The 25243-nt window shown below is 41.8% G+C and overlaps 1 protein-coding gene across 3 annotated transcripts in view; it reads left to right on the top strand.

Annotated features, from left to right (window-relative positions):
- Window positions 1-25243, top strand: part of ncor2 (nuclear receptor corepressor 2) — a 93510-nt gene that overhangs the window by 10231 nt on the left and 58036 nt on the right. For all 3 annotated transcript variants that reach the window (XM_030105441.1, XM_030105442.1, XM_030105443.1), the window contains exons 2-4: window positions 15555-15750; window positions 16555-16670; window positions 21826-22003. In XM_030105441.1, the coding sequence (XP_029961301.1) occupies window positions 15646-15750; window positions 16555-16670; window positions 21826-22003 (399 nt within the window). In that variant the 5' untranslated portion in view covers window positions 15555-15645. The remainder of the gene's footprint in view (window positions 1-15554; window positions 15751-16554; window positions 16671-21825; window positions 22004-25243) is intronic.

Here is a 25243-nt window from a genome sequence, read left to right as displayed (position 1 = left end):
TTTTTCATCAATAAAAACACTTCTCTGATATATTCACAGCAGTTGTGTTTTAGAGATGTTGTAGGAATGTGTAAAGTGCACCGCGTCATTTTCAGACTTTGAATCGGTACTGTAATGAGCTGTGGCTTTCTGTAAACAGAGGTTGTTTGCTCTCATGCCATTTCCTAGATATACTGTTGACCTAAGAAAGAGGTTGAGTCACATGCTGGCCCTCCTTTTCAGGTCATGACTTTGCATTTGCTGGGCTACAGTTTTAAACTATGTGTATCACACATTTGTTTGCTGCTATGTAGATTTTCTTGCAGATTTTTTTTTTCCCCCCTGTACAGAAGGCATAGTATTATTGATTTCTCAGAAAGCCCTGTAGGTCATCATTCTTATTTGCTTCTTCTCTGGTTAAGAATAATTCTCATCTGATCACTTAGTTCCTTGAGAAAAATAGGTTGTTTGTGCTAGTACAGTACATATGAGAGCTTTGAATGAACATCATGGATGGACATGTGTCACCACATACACTAAAACCAATGAAAGTGCTCCCTTTTTTTGTGTTTGAACAACTTATGAATATCCCAATACTGCGTACAGTTGGAGCAGCAAATTTTGCCTGGATTTTTTTTTTTGTATTAACTGGTCTTTGGGTAGCCGTTTTGAGCATTTATGCAGCTCCAGCGTTACTCAGCCACAGATCCACACGACATATGTAGATCTCATTTATCACCACAGATGTCATGTGGGATGATGCAAAGCATGAGATCTGTTTGCATGTTGTGGTGTTTGCATGTTGCTGAGAGGCAAACACACCAGCAATAGGAAAATATCTATCCTGATCTCTACATTTTATTGTTTGGAACTTTTGTTTAGAATTTACTATCCAAATGTTTTTCACAAATACTGTACAGTCTCGCATGTCACTTTGAGTGTATTTCAGAAGACCGGTTTTGTAGGAAGAAAAACATCTCCCTGAGAACGGCAGAGGAGAAATGGTGAGATTTTTGTTGAATGTGATTTGTTATCGCGTATTGATCTGAGCAATGATGTAAAATGTGTTTCCCTGGTGTCAGCGTGTGTCTGTGAAAGGAGGGAGCAGCTTTCAGATCATCCGGTGTGTTTTGGTAGAGTGCCTTCGCCTCCATGGTTACAGGGAGTAGTTAGCTGCATGTGGTGTGTGTGTGTGTGTGTAGACCCCAGCTTTACACCGGCCAGCAGGGTTGGGGGGAGGGGAGAGCTTTATGTAATTTCACACAGTGTCGCTGAGGCAGCCTGCAGTAAGGGAGCACGCAGGAAATCCAATCGCGGCTGTGCTGTACAGCCTGGATGCAGCTGGATGACCACATCTGGAAGTTTAGGATGGCCAATCACTGGTTCTGTTTAAATCCTCCTGGTTTTCCAACATTTTCAGACCATCACTTTCATTAGTTTATGACTGACACAATGTTTCAGGATGATTGCTTTGTTGTTTTTTTTAATGTAAGCTTCTCTGAATTGATTATTGGGGCTGCATAATATTTTCCTCCTGGTTGTGGACAGTGTTTACCCATCTTTATTGTTGCCTTTCAGAGTTTTTCTTCATTTCAGCAAAGTAATTTAGGAAATACTAAATAATTTCTTCTTTATATCAGAAATACACTACAGTATGGCTGCAGCTGTTGATTATTTTAGTAAATCGGTATTCCATCCATTATTCTAGCAGTTAATCAGGTAATTGATTACAGAAAAGTTCTGTAAATTCAGTTTAATTTAGCAGTAATACATGACAGAAAATACTGCCATTTAAGTGCTATTTCCATATTCTTGATTTTAATAGTGACAAAAAACCAAGCAGATTGGCCACTTTAATTTTTTTAAAGTGCTAAACTGAGCAAAAAACAGTAATTCATATTACTTTTGAAGAAGATAGAAATAAAAATGAAGAATAAAACTGACATAATAATGAACTTGAAATGATTTTCTCCTGTCTTTGTATAAACTCAACACATTAAAGGATCCTGTGGTTGCAGTGAAGCAGATCAACAGGCTCAGAACTAAGGCTTGCCCTGTGCTTCGGTGCTGTGTTCCCCACCGCAGAAAACAACTGCTCTGTTGGCGTAGATGTTGCCGGGATACACAGGAAGGACTCTGCTAGCTTTGACAGTGTTGAATAGCGCGCTGCATTTGCTTTCCACCATGACAATGGCTTCTTCTTCTTCTTGGATAGATTACATTCTCCAAAGTGCATCAAGACCTGTTTCTGGACAGTTTGGCTCAACCGATCCTCCTCGTCCTCCTCATCACTGGTGCGTCAGTCTGAGGACCCCAGTGCTTTCTCCAGCAGTGATGGAGCATCCCTCTCATGTGTTACTGACTTGTCTTGTGCTGTGCTTGGAGACCCACTTTCACTTAAATTATTCTGCCCCGCTTCCTTTTTGGCAGCAAGTGACATGATTTGTACTGTGCTTTGGACCTTGAGAGCTTTGTCAGCAGGCAGGAACTTAAGTTAACTCAACCTGGGATCTAAAGCACACCAGCAAGTAGGCCATGGTTTGATTCCGGGTGAAAGACGATCCTGGCCACCTTTCTGTGATCGGTTCTGTCAAATCATTTTAGAATGACTTGACTGGCGTGGTCTCAAAAGCTGGAGTCTGTACGGACTTCTTAAGGCTTTGCATGAGTTGTGGAAGAGTAAAGAGGGTAACCTGGTCTTTCCATTCAGAAACAAAAGTTGCTCTTTCAGATGGCTCAAGTCGCATCCCACTGTTCAGCTTGAGATCAAGGTGGTTGTTTTTCTCTTGGTGTCAGTGCTGGGTCAGATAATGCAGCAGGCCACCTCTGTTGGAAAGTGCTTACAGCTTGCACCAGCATGTGTAATGATGTGCCTGTTTGCTGCTGCTCATCCAGCTGCTCCACACTTAAGACCTCAGTATGCTCCCCCGTCGCCGCCACGGCGTTCCTACGCCAGCAACTCTACGCCGCTACTGAACATGTCTTGCTTCTTCATCAAGGGAACGCCCTCCTCTGCCAAGCCGCTCGCAGTCACAACAACAATGCGGCTTCCGTAGCTCCGGCTTTACCTAGACAAAGATCTATAGACATAGATTTCTAGACGTACGTATCTAGACACGTGTGCATTTACCGAACATATATCTGCAGATATGACATATCTGGCGACACCGGGCTGTGGTGGAGGAGAGGCTGAGCGGACCATGATGAAATATTGGTGAAACTAATGAGCTTTTGGACGATTAAAGCCGTTTTAGGAGCGGCTATACAAATAGCCCCGTCTGCTAACAGTGCTAACACCGCTATTAGTATAGGGATGTGCGACGCTCAGTTTTGGATCTAAATTTCTCCTGAAGCACTGTTCGGATCAGAAAAGTATTCCGTGTTAGTTCTACTTTATTCTATAAACAACGTGAAAGCGGACCAATCACAGCCCTCGACGTTCACGTCACCACGCGTCGCCTCGACGCGAAGTCACTTTTTTCGGGAGGCGCACGTCAAGCCCCGGCGTAGCCCGTCGTAGGGCTACGACGTAGACGTCGTAGGAACGTCGTAGGAACGTCGTAGGAACGCCGTGGCGACGACGGAGGAGCATACTGAGACCTTTAGAGATAGTTGGGCAGTTTTTCAGAGCGCGCTGCACCGCCCATTGTCTTTCTAAGTCTTAACCACTGTTACAGTAATAGCAAACTTCTCATGGATGACAGCTTTGGTTTTCTCTGGTGGAATATCAAATTTTGCGATAGCATCTAGGACTGGACCCAAATATCGCAATAGTCTGTCATCGTGGTATCCAGATGTTAATTTTGAGTATTTTCTGTGTAATTTTCTAACAGTACTTAACTAATACTTTATTTCTTTTTTTTTTCTTTTGTTTTTTTTTTTTAAGCATAATGCCTCATCAAGTGGTCACTGCAATTATTTCCCAATTTCACTTAATTGTATGTCCTTTGCTTTCATGCTATAATCCACATTGGTAATCACTGATCAATGTTAAGTGAATGTGACATTGACATTACCTGTTGGCTCTACTCTGCAGGCTCAGTGCATACTGCGAATGCTTTTGGCTGAGGTGCTCTAGCGTGAACGAAGTGCTGTAACGGAAAACTGACTCCGCAGCACATGTATCAGACAGTGTTTTGCATTCTGTTCAGTTGATAATGGTCCTACAGTTTTCTGACGCTTTCTCCACAGGTTACTTTATTCTCCTTGCTGCTTGCTGTTTTCGTCTTTGTCCACCGCCATTTCGCATTCCCCACTTCGTATACGCTTTACGGCATCAAAAGCAGAAGTGAGCATGCAGTCCATGTATCGTGCACATAGCAGTGCATTGAATGAAGCCTCAAGGCAGAGAATTTCACCTCGAGGCATTTTAGTAATGGAATTACTTGAGGAATTGTCTCAGCCCTGGTTTACAGCGAAGTTGCAACCCCACACTACACTCGTGTAACTGTATATGTCTGAACTCAGGCAGATGATTGAAAATAAGGTTTTGTTATCTTTGCCCATTGTCTTTAAACAGTACAAAAAAAGCCTAATTTGACTTTTTAGCTCTGGGTTTGAATCAGCAGTGCTTGGTAGAGAAAAGTGCTGTTCTCGTTTTTGTGCAGGTGTATAACAAGCACGTACTGCAGCGTTCTGTGCTTTGACTTGATTAAGCTGTATTTACACCAGAAGCTGCTCAGCTCTGTTTTTCAGTTGCTCGTCTCATGTGCCTGTAACAGAAGAGACATACTCCTGCTTTAATCAATGCGGAGCAGCAGTCTCATGTTCCACCTCAATTCCGCAACGACCTCACGTAACCTTTTTATCTTGAAATAACAGCTCAAAACCATTTTGTCACTACACTAGCTTTACAAAGGAAAAATGACACCTTTCTTCACTACTTCACACCATGCAAAATTGATTGTGCGAGGTTTTTCACAAGAGTGCACTCTACATCAGCAGCTCCTGGTGGCTTTTTTTTTTTTGTTTTTTTTTTTCCAACTGACTGGAAATGACCCTGAACTTCTTTCGGTTACATGTGCTATTTCTAGGATGTTTTAGGACCTTAACAGTCAGATCCATTAGAACAGCAATCTGGTACATTTTGGTACTGGATAAATTAAGTAAAGGAAAAATGTTTGTGACACATTTTCTGGCTCTGGTCATTTCATCTCCAATGATTCTGAAATGATTAATTACCAATGTTGCTCGGTTACTTTTATTTCTTGTTCCACATGTATAAACTGATGTCTCTAATAACAGCTGCTTGTTGGATTTGTCCTGTGGTATATGCACAGTCAACAAAATTACCATTTGTGGTGACACAGGCTGCAGTAACCACTGCTCAACGGTATTTGCAAACGGGTCCTTTACTCTCTGTATTTACAGTGAAACTATGAAAAATGAGTGCCGCAGCTCAGTGTTGCCCGTGAATATACCCTGCGTGGTTGTGTCTACTTTGACTAGCAGTGTCCGTATGCTAGCCCAGTTACTGCTTTTCTTAATCAGCTGCAGCTCAAAACTGGAATCTGAACACTATCAAATGCAAACTATCATTTTGCATGCTTATGAGACAGTTTTTAAGACTCAGTTGTGCTCTTTGTATGAAAAGAGAAGGTGTGAACTGGCCTGCCAGTGTTTTTCCCATGTGTCCTTTGAGTTGAATAAGTGTTTGGTAATCAATTCGTTAAAGGGCGCCGCTATGGATTAACAAAATATCAAGAGAAGAGTTTTCTTTTTTGAGGGAAGAAAGTCAATATCTTTAAAGGCGACAGAAGTCGGTGCCAAAGAGATCAGTGTCATGTATTTGCTAAAAGGTCATTGTTTGAATATTTAAAAACTATTCATCTCGGAGAGGCACTGTGTTAACTTAATTGACATTTTTATATTGTGTTGATCCATTTGAGAAAACGTTTTACTTCAGCTTCACATTCACTGCAGGTTTTCTCTCCTCGCTCATGGTTCCAGGTGTTTTGGATGGATGATGATCATGTTAAGGTGATGAGACGTATTGTCAGATTCAAAATGAGAGGAGTGACAAACTGTGGTTGAAGGCGATGATTGGACATTTCTCCATCAGACAAATTGCGACTGTGCCAAAGTTGACTGTGCGTTCACATGTCTCTCACTGCTTCTTCTTTGCTGACTGTACACTGCGACCGCAATGTGATTTCCTATGTGAAACTTGAGCAGAGGTAAGGTAAGATCAGCTTCGGGTGCTTGGATGTTCTTTCACCATTTGGTACTAAAAACAATACATGAGCCACCTTTTTACCAGGAGCTGCACTATATATCAAGTTAGATCACAGGCAATATTGTCAGCTGTCATCTTTTATAGCTTCTGTCTTTCACCACCAAGCCATTTTATTCCTCTAATTGGAGGACTTTCATTAGAAAGTTGTGAAGCATTATGAAATGTCTCTCAATAAAATATAGTTTTGGATTTATATAGACACAAAAATAAGAAAAGGTTTGACTGTAGACTGTTAAAGACACATGGTAGCTGGGTGAGTGGTTTTGCAGGTGTGCTCTTGGATGTTCCTCGGTATTTATGTAGTTGTGGCGTATACATGTTTTTTTAATGTAATTAGGAGAGCAGTGATTAATGTCTTGCATTAACTGCTCGGTTGTAAGAAATGGCATTTTTCATCCAGGTTTTTCATACCCATGCTTGACTGGCGATTTAAAACTTTATGCACTCACCTTCCCACTTTGTATTGGTTGTTGTATAGATAGCTCCACCTCTCTACTTCTGTGTGTAGTCATGTTTACCCTGCTGTAGTGAACACAATAAGAGAAGTGTGTCATTTTAGAGTTGGAAAGAGTTTCTTGGTAGTGAAAGTTTTAATGATGACCATCTTTTAATGATAGTCTTGTTATAACTGCTGTGAAAAACTAAAAATTATTTTGAGGAAAGGGACAATCGCTGGTAAGAGGTGTAACTCTGCTCCCTTTATCTTCAGCTGGGCTTAGCTTGAATATTGACCCTGTTCCTGCATCATGACCTGAAAAGACCTCTTTGGGCCAAATGCAAAAGCTTCAGTGGATTAATTAGAGCGGCTTTGTTTCAATGTTTCATTTGGATGGCTGGAGAACGGGTGTTATTTTGGTGCAGAGAAGCCGACAGCTAGATGAGTAGTGAAGATAAAAATTCCTCCAAGATTAAGCTGTAAAGTTGCACAACATTTACTTAAAACCAGACTAAGTGGACTTGAGGAGAGCAGATAGTGTGCATGAAACCTTGCACTATCTGTTTTGCCTGTATGACCACCCAGTCATATTTTCAGTGTGTTGTAAAACATGACCAGGGCCACATAGAAGCTCTCAGTCAAGCCTGGTAAACCATATGCAAAGCAGATGGTTTTCATGCTTGTATAGTGTTTCAGAGTTGTTGCCAGTTGAAGTTGAATGTGAGTGAATGTCGGAAAAAAGCAAGCAAGCGAGAGCCTCCTTTTCCCGGGCCCTTTGATAATGAGGCTCCAGGGAGATAAATCCTTATGAGACCTGACAGGGTGCCACATTCCTGGGCTCACAGAGCAGGCACCCCCCCCCCCCCCCCCCCCCCCCGTATGAGCTCTGCTCTCGAGGACGCAGCTTTATAAACTTTTTGTATGGTTCTCAAACTAAGCTTTGTAATGATCATGGGTCACTGGTGTGTTTTCATGACAGCGCTTTGAACTGTCACTTTCTAACACAGTGTAAATATGAGCATTAGATGTTGATGACTCTCCCCTGCTTTAATGTACTTTTTTAATTGAAGGTTTAGCTGATTTAGCAGTGTGGATTAACCGATGAAGCTTAATTCATGTTCAAAGAAAACTAGTAGAGTTGGTACATATTATGCATGTTGCATTATCTCACCCTGGTTGTTCATTTGGAGGCCAAAAGTGGAGGCGGCCTTTATCTGATGCCATCAGACTCTTTGAAGCGTTGGACAGCTGCTCAGCTTGACTTTACAGCTTATTGCTTCAAAAAGATCCCAGTGATTTATTTTGTCATACTCTAATAGAGTACTTCACATTCAGTCATGCAGCAGTGTTTTAGGTTCACTTTTATCACCTGTCCTTCATGCACACCTGTAAGAACCTCGTAAACACAACTTGGTGTTGGATCCAAATTATTGGATGGAAAATAACGCTTCTGGTTGATGATAAAATATTGCTCTTATGGTGATAAAAAATGGGCTCTTTCCATTTCACAGACATACTGTGGAGGCGCAGCAGAGACAGATCGCATTGTTTAGGTTAAAAATTTACTCATTAAAGATATGGGTTCCCTTGTTTTTATTCCTGCTTCATTATGTTGCATTTAAGATGCGAGTAAAGGGCTTCAGATATAACTACGGAAGATACAAAAGTGTAAGTCTCTGATATACATGAACTCAGAGTTGGAACAGGCCTAAAGTTTTCTGGGAAAATGTTCAAGGAATGTGGATCATAAAAGTTGAATGTTACCTCTCTATATTTAGTTTTTGAGTCCTGGAACAGTAAGCATGCCTGTCCCAGTAGACCTGAGGAACCTGGGTGGTTCACAGTGAACTAACATATCAGAAAAGTTTGAGAACTAAACTGATATGCGATACGAGCCCTGTTTACATAGGTCCAAATATACTCCTTATAATTGAATTGTGAGGTGATACGGATTGTAAACGCTTCTTATTATAAACAACTAAATTAATTCGATTCACTTGGATTGGATAAAATTTCGGATTGGATTGTAAGAGGTAGTTTACCCTGACTGATGAGCCGCTTGATGCCTCATATAAACAGCTGAAGTCAGCGGATCGAACGAGTGGGTTATTTGTTCTGAACTCACGCTCCATCATACATTGTCATGCATAGCAAACACGAGGCAGCAATGCAGAAAGTCAAAATCAAAACAAGCAGAAGCAGTGGATGGTGGTTGAGGAAAAACTTTTTAACAGAAGCCCCGAGAGAGCATAAACTTGTTGAGGAGCAAGATGGCAGCAGATCTCCTGGTGGCATGCAACCTGGCAGTGCAGCATGCGACGGCTCGCTACCAGGCGGCATGTGACGGAGCTATTTGATCGGATATCCTGCAGATCAAAACACGCTGGTAGGCTCTGAAGTCTGATGGTGACGAAGATAAAGATCAGAACTTGAAAACTGGCAGAGAGACGTTTTTCACATATCATGGACGCTATGTAATCCGTTTAAACTGGGGCCCATTTATACAGGGATTAAAGGTGAATCATTTTATTCAGCCTCCATGTATACAGATCCTTTTAATAAAACATTGTCATTGATATTGGATTGGAAAAAATCCCATATAAACGGGGCTAACTATCCTGCTATAGGTGAGCACACAGATAAAAAAAATTAGTAGATTTCACTGTAAATTAAATGTTAGGAATGTTTCTGGCGACTTATTTCTCTATTGATTAAATATCAAGACCAAAAAAGAAAATATTTGGAAGTCAATCAAGTATATTGTTTGACTTTGCTTGTAGAAGGCTGATCAAAGGCTTCAAACTGGATTTTGAATGGGACTCGAGTATAATATACGTCACACCATACTGTTTTCTGGAGGTTATCAGGCTTGGTGTATTCAGGCTCAACACATTAGCTTCCTTATAACTGATAACATCAGCTAAGTCATGAAAAAGCTCATTGTTGTGAAAGGCTGAGCTATCTTATCAAAGCAGGTGTGATGGAAGGTTAAACAATGTCAAACTGCCAAGAGCATGACCAGTGAACAGCAGCCATTCTTTACTTCTTCAATACTAGACCAATGCCACTTTGTGCTGATAGTGTAGATGAAAGAACTGACGTACCACACTGGTACTGCAAGACGACGTCTCTTCTGTTGGGTGCTATTGGTCGACTCTACAGCTGCATCCTCAAGATATTCTTTGAAACGGGCTTTGTGATGAGATTCATGTATTGCTATGTTTCTAAAGTGGTGGTAGGTGGCTTAGTAATTGTTACACGGTGTGAAATTTGCTCAGTGCACCTACACAGTGCCTGCGATGAAGAACAGGCATTAAACGAGTGCTTATATAAATGGATGTGTTGGTGTGTTTTGGATTATTACAATAAGATATAGCTCTTTTTCTTAATTGCAGCAGATTGGAGGATGTTGCTGTCCCAGTGTCATTTTTATTTGCTCAAACATGTAATTAACTATTGCTGCAAAGCAGTCCTTGTACTTCAGATAGGACTCGGTTGAGTTTGGTCAGTATTTCCCGTCTAATTATTTCCCATCTAATTTTTTATTCTGACTTGTAATATGCTATTTTTGAGGGGGAAAAAAGCTGAAATCCAAAAGCCAATACTTTTCTGTCTTTGCTAAGACTTCCCGAAAACCATCAAAAGAGTTGCGTAAAACAAGCTTTTCAATTTTGCATGTAAATTGGGGCTTTGTTTATTCTTGCTAATCAGTGAGATGCTTACTTGGAAAAAGACTGGCTTGATTGGCAATGGCAGTTTTAGTGCAGAACTGTTGGCTAATTTGAAAGAGGCCATTGTGAAAACGCCTGCAAGCAGAATATTATGGCTCAGGATTTCAGATGTAGTGCAGAGTCATCCAAGGTTATTCGCTTGATAGGATCAAATTGTGCAATCCTAATTGAATTGCTTTAAAATGGACACGAGGACAATGCAGGCTCTACACCTTATACAAAGAAATTGACAGCTTTTCCACAGTTCTGTCATTAAAGAATAAGGAAATGCGGTTGAATTCATTATGCTCGCTTTTGCAGCTCCGCTGTCAAGATACCGGCTCAGACTAGACTAGATTTGATTAAGTGTTTATGTCAGTAGAATTAAACTGTTGTTTGAAGTCTGCCTCCTGCTCCCCTTGGCAGCCTGGAAGCCGTCTGTGTGCTCTGTGCTAGTATTTCCACTCCCATTCCTAAAATGGAGAGAGAGGGTGGGGGGTAAGAGGATGAAATATTGGCTTGCACTGCTGAAGGCTGAGGCCCACTCTACTCTGAGTAAAGGAGAGCAGAGAAGGAAAGCACGCTATAGCTGGAGAGTGGGGTGACTGAGTTCATTTGCAGTGTTGGCAGTGAGCCATCGACTTGCCTGTGGGTGTCTGTAGCAGTGCCAGTGCATGTGTTTAGCCTCCCGTCTGGAAGGCCCCATTCGCCTCAGAGTTGATGTCAAAGCTCTCTCATTGTGTTGGCCCTCTCATCTTGATTCAGGTTTTTTGTCCTGTGCGGATCTTGTGACTGCCTTCAGACTTGTTTTCCCTCTTCTCAGGGGAATCTCTGCGGACTGGACAGTCATCAAAGAGAGGCTTCCGAGTAGGATGGCTTATCTCACCCTTTCTTTGTCTCCCTAGCTTTTTTTCCCTTCCTTTTGTTGAGTTTATTGCACACACGTCTGAATAGTGAGTTTTTTTTTTCAATGTAGTATTCAGCATTGAGGGCTACTGATGGGCTTCCCTTTGCGGGGTCTGTTTACGCAAGCCTGTCTGATTAAGAAATGAGCGCACTAGTTTCATGAAAATATGTGAAGCCACAGTTTAGGCTGCTAGACACAAAGGCAGAGTCTCTACTTGGTGTGAGACTTCCAGCAGTGTTTTCCCATCTAGTGGCCTCTGTGAGTCCGTGTTTACAGAGCTCCTCTGTTTTTTACTGCCAGTGCCATGTTCAGCATTTCGTAATAGAGCCCTTTGCATAACTAAAATCAAGTGATACTTTGTGTTTATGACAGCTGAGCAGGAAGGGAAGGGTCCTCCTCCTCTTTAGTTTGTAACCGCTTTAGAATGTTTCATAGTTTCAGAATGTTAGTTTTGGAATTTTTGACAGTTAAAGAATGGTTGATGTAGGGCTGGCTGATTTACAATATATTGACATTTTCCTGAAAGTGAATATTGAAAGAACAATATGGTTTATATAAATATTTCTCAACGTTTCACGTTTCCTTATTTCTTGCCTTCCTGTAGCCTTTTGCTCTGAAGCAAGCTGCACTAATGACCCTAATGACTGTGTATGTAGCTGAATCAGTGTTGCATTTTAGTTGCAGCAGTATTAAAAGAGACATTTCATTGTATTTTACATCAGAATAAAATGTTTGAATTTGGCATGATGTTGAAATTGTCAATATATTTTCCTGCGTATGTTCTATTTATTTGCACCAAAAAAATTTGAATTTGTGGATGTTTGTGCATTAGTGTGCTGTCATTTCGCTTGTCGAACCCCCTCTAGTTTCTCACTACACCAAAATGAGTTTAGTTTATTTCACCATGTTTCTGGAGAATTCACATATTTATTTTGTGCAGCTGTGTTACAATCTGTTCATGACTGTAACACAGAATTGTATTTATGGTGAAACTTTATTGAGAAAAAAAATAATTGAGTTTATATCATATCACCATTTAGAGATAGAGGGAAAATAATCAGTGATATTATGAATTTTGGGCCACATCGCCCAGCCCCACTCCTCTTTGTCAAATAGTCAAAAGCAGAATCTCACAATGGAGCTGCACACTGGTACTTAACCACATCTACCACCATGTAGGCTTCCCTCTGGTGTTACTCAGGTTCATAGTGCTGTAGAATGTTGTTGTTTACTTGCGGTTGCACAGGTTGTTATGTAACATGTCCTGGTTTGAATTCTCTGAACGATTCACTACGAGGAACTGCAGCCAACTGCAGAGGTAGCTGACCTGGTATTAGTGCCACTGACCTCATATCACAGTTTACCGACCACCGCCGAGTGAGGCAAGAATCCAACGTGATCACTTTAAAAGGATTTTGTTTATGGGAACATTTGAGGAATATTTCTTTTTTGTTTTTAATCGAACTTACTGTGCGTTGTATTGTGGATGTTTCCAGTTGTGCCAGTTGTCAACAGGCAAACTAACTAAATAGTATGCAATACATCAGATTTTTTAAATTTAATTGACAATACCAAGATTAAGAGTATTGACATACATTATATCCTGAATTCAATCATGCAACCTGATTGGGGAAAAAAAGAGAGGGGAAAAAAAGCTTTCAGCTGCTAAATGTAATATTCGATTGTTGCCACACAGACCTGGACTGCTGCACTGAGCACAAGTGGATGATGGATAGAAGTCATACATCACTTTGATCGATTGAGAGACCGAATTTGGGTCAAGCTCAAACAAAGTGAATGAGTCAACAAAAGCAGTATGGGAGAAATGATAGAGTTCGAGCGCAGCTTGACCACAGAGACATTTATCTACCATTAATTTAAAAGTCCCTACGTGAGGAGACAGACTGGGGAAAAAAAAAAAAAAAACTTCAGGATTAATGTCGCACTACAGAGGAATATCAAAGCTTAAAGTTACGGTTGGTATATGATTGCAGTATTTTCAGCAGGGAAGCACATCTTGAAGCATGAACACAAATAATGGAATAACAGATTATTTTTTATTTAGAAGTTGTTTTTATGCAGAACTGGACAGTTGTCAATCAATTTTGCAATAAGAAAACAACTTAAAGCCAAGCTCTTGCTCGCTTTTTACATCCTACTGCTATCAACTACGTGGAGTGCTTGTGTACTCTGGAAGGAATTTTATTCTTTGATTGAAAAAGAATTTTGTTAAGAGTCACTTCCTTTAAAACACCCATCCATAATCAATACATGGCCATCCACACATTAAAGTTTGTATCCTCATTCTAACATTGTGTCTGTTTTTAAAAAAAAATATTTGAATTATATGCGGCTCACGGTTTCAGCAGTCCTACTTCCGAGTCTCTGACCTTAAATTGGCTAAAATGTTCTAAAAGATGGATGGTTGGAGGATTGATGGATAGTATTTCGTATTTCAGGGTATATTTAATGTCATTTAGGAGTAAACTACATAGTGGACCCCTCCGGAGTGGTGGGCGAGCCTCTCATTCAGTGAAAGGAACAGTAGTGCACTTAGAGCACTGAGCTGCCTCGTCAAGATTTCGATCAGTGCCATGTTGAGAGCCCATATTTCTGCCGCCTCGTGTGCCTCACGCAGCACTGAAACATGAGTCATGAGAGAGAGGCGTCATTAGTCAGCGGCCCATAGAAGTGGCAGGAGTCCTCATTTCTCTTTTGGCAAGAGTCACAGGGACACATGTCATGAGTACTAGTCCACCTACTACTACTATCAAGGGCTTGGAAGCAGGACTGAATGTTCAGTCACAAGCTGGGTACAGCTCAATAGTGTCTAAATGGATTGATTTCACAGAGCTGTCTATCCTATTGAGGGGTGGCATTTCACGTGTTATTCCAGAGTGGGTTTTGTTTTGGTGTCTTTATGCTTTAATCCTCTTGATGACTGTTTAGTTTTAATCTTTGACTTCTTCTATAAAGGAGATTGACTGACTTGCAGCATTACTTCTCCAGATAACATAATTTCTCGTGACTATATGACACACGCCATGAAAATGAGGCCATTGCAGTTTACATAACGTCATCTGTAATTGAAGTCCACCGTCGTGACTCGAGAGACCTACATCGCCGTGTGGTAATAAGTTATTTATGTTGCCTCTAAAACCCCTTTAAACTCTTGAGTATTTTTACCGACTCGCTGCTTGATTTGGCCGCCCCGTCTTTGAGTTTTCAGTGTGAGGACAGTGGGCCATTCAGTGAGAGGCCGACTCTAGCAGGTGCAGGGCCTCTCACTCCTTTACTAGGAGCAGAAGAGTGGGGGGAGCAGCTGTGGTAGGGAGGTGATGACATTCTGATATCCGGAGGAGACGGAGACGCACACTTTGATCTCCTGCCGCTCTGGAGGTGCAAGCCAGAAAACATTAAACTGCTTCTCAGCGACAGTTGTGTACTGCGAGCTGTGGTGATGTATTGGATTGAATATTTCACATTGTCATGATTGAGACCAGAATTACACTCACTGTCGCTGGAGTGTAATAGAAACTTGCTGTAAATTTTAGTTTTGATGTCTGTGTTGTGCTTGTTTAATTTATGATTTTATCACCAATATTTCAATCAAAAATCATTATTTGGTAAAAAGAAACCACACACCCAGTGTACTTACAAACTTGAACAAAATTAGTTTTGTTTTGTCTTCAGACTTTTCATTTGTTCATTTTTTGGAAACTGATATGGAAGGTAGCAGCTTTTGATTCACCTTTGTTTAACCTACTGACCCCATAACAAGTGCATGTTACATACCGTTACGCCTCTGCAAAGTTTTGTTCTTGCTGAGTTTGGTATTCCTCCTGTTGCAGTAACCTCAGCATAGTTTATAGTTAGTTTAGAAAAATAACATTTTGATCATTGCAGCCCTGTTGATCTTCATACGGTTTTGTAATCTGTCTTCAGAGTTCTTCTGTTGTCCTCACTTTATCGCTCGGCTTCCACCTGCTCCTGCCACAGTGAATCACCACAGCTGATATCTAAAGCATGTGCGATGCAGCATTTTGAATTCTTTGAACAGCTTCTAAACAGCAATAATGTCCAGCGCCTGTCGCTGTCTTATCGTTCCCTGTTTGATCATCAGGTCACTGCCTTGCCTCAGCCAGATGCAGCCAGTTTTTTTTTATTTTTTATTTTTTTATATATATTTTTAAACTCGTATTCATCTGACCTCCTGAATGCACATAAAGGAAATTAAATCCAGTGTGGTTCACAAATGTCTCATGATTCCTGTTGTTTCTCTTTCAGGTTGCGGGCTCAATGAACCAGCCGATGATGTGCGGCGTCTGTTCTACAGCCACAAACACTTCCGGCTTGTAGAGGAAGCGGCTGTGCCAGCATGTCCTCCCACCCCCAATCCGTGCCGCCGGGCCGGAGGACTTTGGACACACGGCACCTGCCAAACCCCGCCACCCTACCACTGCAGCTGCAACGGGCGCACACGGTAAGGGGTCTGACCTGCGGTGGCACAGCCAGTGGCTTCAGAACTGTTTGAGGGATTGTAGCTGAAGCTGCCTACTTGGTCAATATTTACTAAACAGGATGTTACTGAGAAGCACTGGAGGGGTCCTCACCCCAGAGGCCTCCCACGGCTGTTTTTCCAACAGGGACATTCCTGGTCTCATTGTTTTGCGCTCGTAACGGTTCCCTCATTAGACGTGTGAGTTGAAAGTTCATGTTGTCATCGGGGAGTCATATTAAGGCCTTCCCCATTATTTCCACCCACATCTCCTAATTATCAGGATTATGTTCTTTTGCGCACCAGGAACAAAGGCGTATGGACTTCAAAGGAAAAGGGCCCCCAGTTGATGTGGAAGTTCAACCAGTGACCTCCACTGTTTGCAAGGCTTATTTTGTTATTGAATGGCGGGAGGATCCAAGGCTTATGACGCCCTGAAAGGTCTCCACAGCTGCTCTTACAGTTAATCCTGCCACTCTAGCTTGTCATCACATTGAGGAGGAGATGAGGGTTGATGGGCTGTGTCCTACAATCTCTGATTGGCAGAGGGAAAAGTGTTACATGGTACCCCACTTGTCTTGGAAACGAAGGGAAATGCAGGGAGAAATGAGAGCTGGAGTGTACTCTGCTGCATGTTTCATTAAGCCCAAGGCAGGAAATGGGAGCGGGAAATGGTCAAAAAAAAATAAATTTGTGTGTGTTTTGAGTGTTTGTGCCATTCTTGTCGAGGAGGATTCAGTGAAACATTTCTGGTTGTGGTGTTCTGACGACCTGCCGTTTGTGTTTCAGGAGGTGGGACTGGTCGACTACCACTCTCATCATGCCAGAGACTACAGCTCCCACCTGGCTCAGCCCCATCGTCGCCGGCCTTCTCTGCTCTCAGAGTTCCAGCCTGGCAATGAAAGGTAAGCACCCAGCATACTCATAATTTCTATTCCCTGATGAGCAACAGATTTCTATCATTTTCACTGCATTTAACACTGTCCAAGTTCCAAGTTTCCAAGTTCTCCATTTACATAAATCTTTTGTTACATGCGTTGTAAATTAAATATTGCTGGCATTACTTACATGCCCCCAGCTTTTTGTGTGGAGAGAGTATAAAAACAAAGCTATAGCCAGTTGAGTTCAACAGCAGACCGTGAGGTTGCGTGCTGTGGTGGTAGTGCCACATTAGTGTTTGTCCCTGTTGAGTTTTGACAGAGCATGCTCAAAGAAAGCCTCACGCATACTGTGTTTTCTAGCAGTATTATCTTGCTGCAGCCTCTGCCTGTTAACCCTCCCCTGGTGTAATCGTTATGTAATTGGCATTCTCAAGTTGTAACGTTGTGTTATATATAATGGTTCTGCAGGTCAACAAAACCTGTATAGTTTTTCCATCTTCAGTAGACAAACAGTGCGTTAAGCAAAGCATTGTATGGATAGCATTTTGTCTCTGGAGATCTGGGTCTTGTACTTGTATCTGTGTTCTTTATTATTTATATAGACATGCTTTTTTGAGGATGAGACTGGATGAGTACTTGTAAAATAATAATCTGTATGATATGAATTTTGCATGATGCACAAAGGGTAAGTCTTTTTATGGCAGGTGTTAAAATTACTAAAGAAGTAAAATGTCTGCATATTTCATCGAGAAAGTCAGTCAGCAGAAATGTGATAAATGCGTAGAATGTTTGGTGGAGCCGCCGGGCTGCAGTTCAAAATGTAAAATGCTCCGTGTCCGGAATGCAGTGGCGTTAAGACAGCAGACAGCAGATGGTAAAACTGTAGCTGTGTGGAACTGTGGCGTGTGGTGTCGGCGTCTTTAGGTATCAATCAGATGGGATTATGGTCTTCATTGTAAGACACAAAGCAGTGTGTTGGCCTCGTTTAACAGTCATTAGCCCGGCCCACAGTGTGGGAACACCGGGTCATGGGTTGATGCAGAAATAAATGCCACACAGTTCGACTGCTACCCACCAGCTCCTGATTTACGGACACACTTCCTTCAATCAGTGTCTGAGTTGACTCACTCTGTGGATTGTGCTCAGCACTGAGGCACCAAATTCGCTTTTTTTTTTTCCTTTTTAGTGAATAAAAAAAAAACAAGTATCATATCAGAACGACTACGCACAGTTAGCCCACGTTTCTCTGGAGATAAACTGGTCTTGCTGGCAGGCGTCCGGGGGTGGGGAAATCTTTTAGTGGAATATATCAGGCCTTCAGCATTCCTTTGGAGGGCTCACAATCGAGTTTCAAGCCCTTATTCTACACTATCATTCAGAGCATGAATAGTGTAATTCTGGCCTTGGCAGTCCTTCATTTTATTATGTTGCTTTTTTCTGTGCCCATCTTTCATTAGTCTTAGTGACTCTGTACACACATCTCCATTTGCAGAAAGCCTGGGTTTGTTCACATTCTACCAGAGAATGTGCACTAAAGTGACCTTGAAAACTGTGCTTTTTTTTTCTTTTTCTTTTCAATAATGGCCAGTATGATGCATTACGTAACAGTCTTCATCCACACTTTGCTTGAGCTGAAAGCAATGTGAAAATGTGCCATTTAGCTAATGCTCCAAATTTACCCTAATTACAGGTCAGGGATCCACAACAGTATATAATCATTGATGAACCACCGCACTGTGTTTGTCATCCTCCTCTTTACTCCAGGCAGTGTCTCAGTCACTCCGCCTCTTCCCATCTGTCTGAGATCATCCAAGCTCCCTGAGAAAGGGAGTGAATACATTTTCTAACAAGCATAACAAGACATAGAAACCACTTAACAGGCTTTCTCTTCTAGCTGGAACAGACAGTGCAAACAAGTGTGTTGCACCAATTGAACATAATGTGAATTATTCCTTTTGTCACAACTTCAATAAACAGCAATGTCGGATATATTTGAGATATTTGTCATTTTTATTTATTTTTTAAAGATAATCAACCCTTCAGTATTTTAATTTCATTTGTTGACCCACTTTGATTTCATTGTGGATTTTTTGATCTGGTCTTGATCTGGTGTAGCCTTTTATGTAGTTTGATGCACTCGTGCTGAATTCCTGAAAAGCAAATTACGACACACTAATTCTACGTTGGCTTTTTCCACCACTGCACATAAACTACTCTCTGTGCGCTCAATGCAGATTGATTTCTCGAAAGCAGATGTAAGTTATGTAAACATCTATGTCGATGAAGAAACCCGTTCAATAAATATAGTTTATTTGGCCAGTGGGTAATGTGGTTCAAACAGCACTGGAAAGTGGCGTGTTTTAGTATTTGGCACTAAGATTTTTTCGTCTCCACTACCTCCCCAGTCTCTTCTTTGCACTTTCTCAGTTTCATTCATCCCAGCTGTGGTGCACTTTGCCAGGCGTCTCCCTCTCCGTTAGCCCTGCACAGCTGTGGAGCCGCCCCTCCGGGGAGTGTCGCAGAGATTGGCAGCCACACAAACACTGTATGCTTTCACAATAACAGGCCTGCCATCGGCACACATCTCTCTTCTTGTCATAATTGGGCCCGAGCCAGTAAGAAACTAATGGAGCTGTTGTGGGGTGTTGTGTACGTTGACCCCCTTCTCTCTCGCTCTCTGTCTCTCTCTCCTCCTGCAAGCCCCACCCCCCTCTGCAGCCCCCACAACCCACACTCTTCCCCCCACCACACATCTCTTTCTCTCATCCTCCAGACAAATCCTCCCCAGGGATCAGATTATTCTGCACGCTCACAGGAGGGAGAGAGGGGGGTAAGAAAGAGGGACGGAGCGGGAGAGAAGGGGGTGGGCTAGAGCTTGATGATGTGATTACGTAAGTGCCAGCCCTCCATGGAGATGAGGAAGTATTCGACTGAATGAGCAAGGAAATTGTGTCCGGGGGAGTAGTCACACACCATCTGGGTGATAATTTGACCCACTGTATTTTGAGGTACTACATCAACAGCGTCACAGACCAACATTCACAATCCGCTTCTTTTACTCAGCACCCCGTGTCATCTTTTTAAACCGTGGATTTATGGCTGACGCGACACATGCTGATCCCTGGTCCAGTCAGTGGATGGTCTCAATTGTTCCAGCACCCCTCCAGCCACCTTACCAGCCAGAGATGGGCTCCATGCCCTCTGGCACATAGAGAAACCACACACTAGGCCATTGTGGGTCTGAACCAGCAATTATGGTTGTGTTTTCCCTCTCCTCCTCAGAAGCCACTTCCATTTTGACACTAGCGGCAAAGTCACCGACATTCTGGCATCTGCCTCCAGGGCAGACTTGAGAAAACAGAGGGAACAGAAAGCCATTTTCATGTGGCCTAATAAAAAAAGCCAGATCTAAGCAGTGAGTGCAGTTAACATTTCGAAGCTGTCATTTGACTGCTCACCAGGAGCCCCTTTCCCTCTCTTTTTAGTGGCTACTCGAGCTTGTTTCTGGATATTTTTCTCCTGTGTATTTAAGAAATGTGATGATTGTGATTTATAGTAGTACCACACATGCTGAACACCATGGCCAGATCGTATTACATTAGTTTTCCCCTCCTCTCCCTCCCGTGGCTGTTAGTGTAATCATTGGCCGAGACGTCCATCCAGATCTGCAGCAGTTTGTGATACACTACAGGAAGTGTCACAGTTCCTGCTGCAGCTGTAAGAAAGTCCCTTTATAGTTTTGTGTTTGTGACCATTCACTACCTACCATTGTCGGCAAAACACATGTGCAGCTCTATTTAAAACCATTAGACGATACTGTAACAGTGACTCACTGTTTCCAATTTCCTTGCTCGCTTTTCTTTCCACTTTCCAGTCCTGAATGACCCATTACACATTGACATTTTACAGGGAAGAAAAGGTTGTTAGTGATCACTTGATTGTAATTTTATTAGAACCAAATGAATCAGGCTGGTGTATGAGTGTTTTTAATGGAACAGTAGAGATGTAGACCTGTCTGTGTTTACGCTGCAACTGTGTTCTTTTTAAGTGTAGTCTTTGTGTCTTTGACCCTTTGTCAGGCAAGGTGCTGTTATTGATCATTTCAGTCAATTCTATGCAAATTAGCAATGATTGTGACAATTACAGTGTGCTATTTACCTTAGTTTTTGTACTATAAGACACACTTTTTAGTTGTTTGGCCATTCAGAGGACTGCTGAGCTATTCCCTTATCTAACTTATCTGCGGAAAATGTAGGTGTGCATCCTGTGCTGAAGTGAGTAATCTCAGTTTGATATGTTAATAGGTTATTTTTCCGTTATATTAACTTCAAAAAGTTCTAGAACATTCAATTCTCACAGACAGCAACAAGTGTCCTATAGAGGGTGAAAGATATTCTTTATTTATGGGGATCGAAAAAGATGACTGCTCATAAAAAATCTCTGCAGAACCAGATTTGTTGTTGAAAGGTTTAATATTGTCTGTGTTTGCTGTGTAATGGATTAGGACAGACTAGATTTGATTTTATAGTTTATTCTCTTTCTTGATATTTTGTTTATCTCGTTTCCGATCGTATTTCTTTCATTCTCTTAGCTTCTGTCAGTTATTTTTTTCTCACGTTTGTCTCTTAGACATTATTTGGCCTCGGGTTTAAGCTTTAATTAACCTTACTTAGCGCTCCTTGAGCTGTGCTGTGAGGATGCCAACACTCACTAATGAGCCACCCTGAGCTACACCCACTTTATTAAAGGCTGTTTATAGATCATCGACACCAACCGCTACGGAGGCACGGCGTTGGGAGCTGGACCTCTTTGGGTGGTGTCTGGTCACAGGATGCTGTCACATCTCTTACCTGCTGTACGTTGGAGCCACCATGTTCCATATGTGACCCACAGCATTGACATGTTAGGTGGTGGTTTGATGGTCTGCTGGTGAGGCAGCTGCTAACAGGAAACGTTTGATGCACCTTGTCATTGTTATTCTGATGGGTCAGCTTACATCAGAGAGACTTCAAACATGAATTTCCATGAACAGTCGGTTAATTATTTAAAATTATGTCTGATCTGGTGAAAAACCTTTAAAAATGACATCAAATAAATTCTCATACTCAAAGTTGCTCCTCTGTTACCATCCTGCTTTTTAGAGTTTTATTAACCTTTTACGTTTGTTTTTTCCCCGCAGAGGACAAGAGCAGCATATCCGCTATGAGCACATCTACCTACCAGAGCCCCCCAGCCAATCAGAGGTGGACTATGCAGAAATCAAAAGGCCTCGTTTAGAGATGGGACCCGAGTCTCTGATGAGACCTTCTCCCCATCGACCGCCGTTGCCTCTGGGAGGGGCTGAGGACATGACAAAGGTCAGTATTCACTGTACATTGTGGGTTATGCTACAGCAAAACAATGAACAAGTGCATAGAAACTGATCCACGACTTTGTTCTGATAACAAAAACACATATAAACTTTGCCTATAGCTGTGTTTGTTACGAAGAATAGGCGTATAGCTTTGTGTCTGACCACATATGTGACCGTTTAAAGAAATATGCTTACATGCAAAAAAATGTATTGATCCGTAATGGGGATATTTTTAACAGTTGTTTTGTTATTTGAAAGTATTTTCCTGTTGTTTGTAATATTTTTTAATAATCCTGCCAGCCGCTTTCATAACCCCAGCGGATGTTATTAGACACACCACAGCGTAACACATAGAAAGAGATTGTGCACTGTAGCTCTGCTGGATCTCTGCGAGCAGCAGTGGGAAGACTCGGGGAGTTGTGAAACAGCAATTAATAAATAATAAGCGCTGACCTAGATTTCAAAAGACTGAGGATGGAGCTGTGTGAACTGCAGATCAAACCAACTTGCTTGCAGTACAGCGCCTGCTGATGAGGAGGTGTTCCTGACATTGCGCAGAGCGCTTCAAAATGCTAGGGGAGGCAGACAGCTAAGGAATGGTAAATAGAGAAACCAATAACAGAGGGTTGAGAGGAAAAAAAAAAACCCCAAAGAAAACATTGACTGTAAAGCTAGAAAGGAAATATTTAGGAATGCTAGTAATTCCCCCTCCAGCGGCGAGAGCTGTAAACCCATTATATAAGAGGTGTCAGATAAAATCATCACATGGAACAAGTGCACCCAATGATAGTGGGATAAAACGTGCGACGCAAGTGGAAATTAAGCAACGGGCAAATGTGGAGAGGCACAGAGAAGGGGGAGGACGGTTAGGAGACTTAAGACCAACGGGAATAGAGGGAGTAGTCCAGTAGTATCAGACAAAGCTGATGCTTGCGGCATGACTCACGTGGACAGCGAATCAGAGGAGGACAAAAACAGCTTTTTGTTACTGTACACCGTCGTGCAGTCATCCTGGGTTTTGTGGTCGAGGGAGTGAAATCAACGACAAGCGCAAATCGTCATGAGAAACGTGGAGTATGCATCTTTCTTTGGATGTCCTGAAAATTTCCATTCATCCCACTCCTGCCTTATATGGCATAAACACCAAACTGTTTCTCGGTTGACTCAGCCCCCTCAACAAATGGAAAGTGTTCCACTGATCACAGGATATAAAGTATTCTAAATACACCAAAACAGTGTCTTCAATGACTGATCTCAACTACATAAGGTATTTATTTTACACTTTACACAACTGCTGGTAGGAGGAGTACAGGAAGGCCAGTCGAAAGAGGGAACTCTGTGATCGCCAATTATAAATCAGTCTAAATGGCAACCCGAGACCTGGTGAGCTTGGCTGTCAGACTTATGACATATTTATGTTGTAGAGCGCCGCATGTGACAAATCTAACACAAGGCGTAGTGTCTGCAGCAGTGACACAGTGCAAGCTGTCTGACCCTGTGCGTCCGGAGCCTGACTCATCGCTCAGGCAGATGTATTGTTATCAGGTGCTTCTTATCACAGCCTGACGAAGAGCCACAAAAGATCCAAACATTTACAGCAGTTATTTTTGTGGCCTAAATATGTGTTCATGTATTCACCAGAGTTTGACGTAATGAGTTGCATTTTGTGTCCCCACCATGTTCAGCCGCTTTTGAGCCCTGTTGATGATTCTGGTTTATTGGTGTTATTTGACTCTGAGAAAAAGCCTCCACATGATAACCTGCTATAAAATAGTTGCTTTATTTAATGCATATCCAGGTGAATTAATCAAGCTTGAGTGATGAGCTACAGTGAGTACTGTGAATACTGACGGCCATGATTTGACCCTCATGACAGCTGTTGTTTAATGACTACATTACGATTCATGGCTATTTTTGCTTCTGTAGATGGGATGCCCAGTTTAAATGTCAGATCATCTTCAATGCATTAAATAATGCCTTTGAAACACGATCAAACCTTTGCCTTTTATATTTTGCAACCAGCAAAAACTTGTATTGTTAAAAGGAAGTATTGTTCTGAATATTAGGGTACGGCATTCAGAAAGCTCATTTTTAAAGGGAAAATGTTTTGCTGATATAATCTTGTTTTTCTGAAGACATTAATGTAATTTCAGAAATTCTGGATGCTGAAAACGCAGGACCAAAAAAGCTGTTAGTATTTTTAAATACCAGTGATAGTGAAGCTTTGTTGAATTGCTGGCTTTTTCCTGGCTAAATACAGTTTTATCTTTTCCAGTGTTCTTATTCATTGCACGGATCTTTTTTCCCTAGTTGTATTAGAAGTTCCATCTATCTAAATCTATAGAAATACATTTAAGGTCCCACCTTTGTGTCAGAATGATTGTTCACTGAATGTTTTGTACCTTGTATTAGTGTTTGAGACTTCCTGTAAAAAAACAAAACAAAAAAACACACACACACACACACACACACACACACACACACACACACACACACACACACACACACACACACACACACACAGACCAATTGAAAGATTGAAAGTGCTAAATATGAATCAGGTCATGATGAGCATGTTGTGCTGTAAGCTGCCAGATAGGCTCATGGCTTAACTGTTGACCCGTGACCTTTTTTTTTTCTTTCTTATGCAATATGTCACAAGTGTGGTCACTATCATGGAGCTGTACTTTTTATAAGTAGAGAGGACCGTATAGCGGGTGAAGTAGAATATTAGATTTGACTCGATTGTCATAAATCAAATCTTTTTTTATGAAGCAAACTGTCTCAACGCCTGACCAGACAGCTGCAGTTTTACTTCCTGACTGCCAGTCCTGCCTTTCTAGTTTTTCTTAGATAACAGGAAGTATTATGAGCTTATTTGTTCTTGTGTCATTGCAGAAAATGTTGGAAGTACAAATGAGTCCAAATGAGGAAAAAACTACGTGTGTGTATATGTAGAAAGCTTTGCTCAAATACAAAATATGTTGCTGTTCGTGTGATCTTGTTCTTGATGTTATATCAGCACATCATTGTCGTTGCTGTGAACCGAAGATGTGACAAAAGGGGCTCACACTGAAGTTACTGATGACTCGATGCTACAGTGCTCTGCTGTATCAAGTGTTTTCAAGCCAGGAGCTAGGGACTTTCTGTAGGGAAAGTTTCCCCCTCGGAGCATAACCGCACACCTAAACGCGTCTGTGCTCTTTTGTTGTCTCCATTTGCTCTGCCAATGGAAACTCTGAGA

Source organism: Salarias fasciatus, chromosome 12 (assembly GCF_902148845.1).
Source record: "Salarias fasciatus chromosome 12, fSalaFa1.1, whole genome shotgun sequence".
Lineage (NCBI taxonomy): Eukaryota > Metazoa > Chordata > Actinopteri > Blenniiformes > Blenniidae > Salarias > Salarias fasciatus.
Note: the sequence above shows the minus strand (reverse complement) of the source record. Positions and strands in the feature narration are given on the sequence as shown.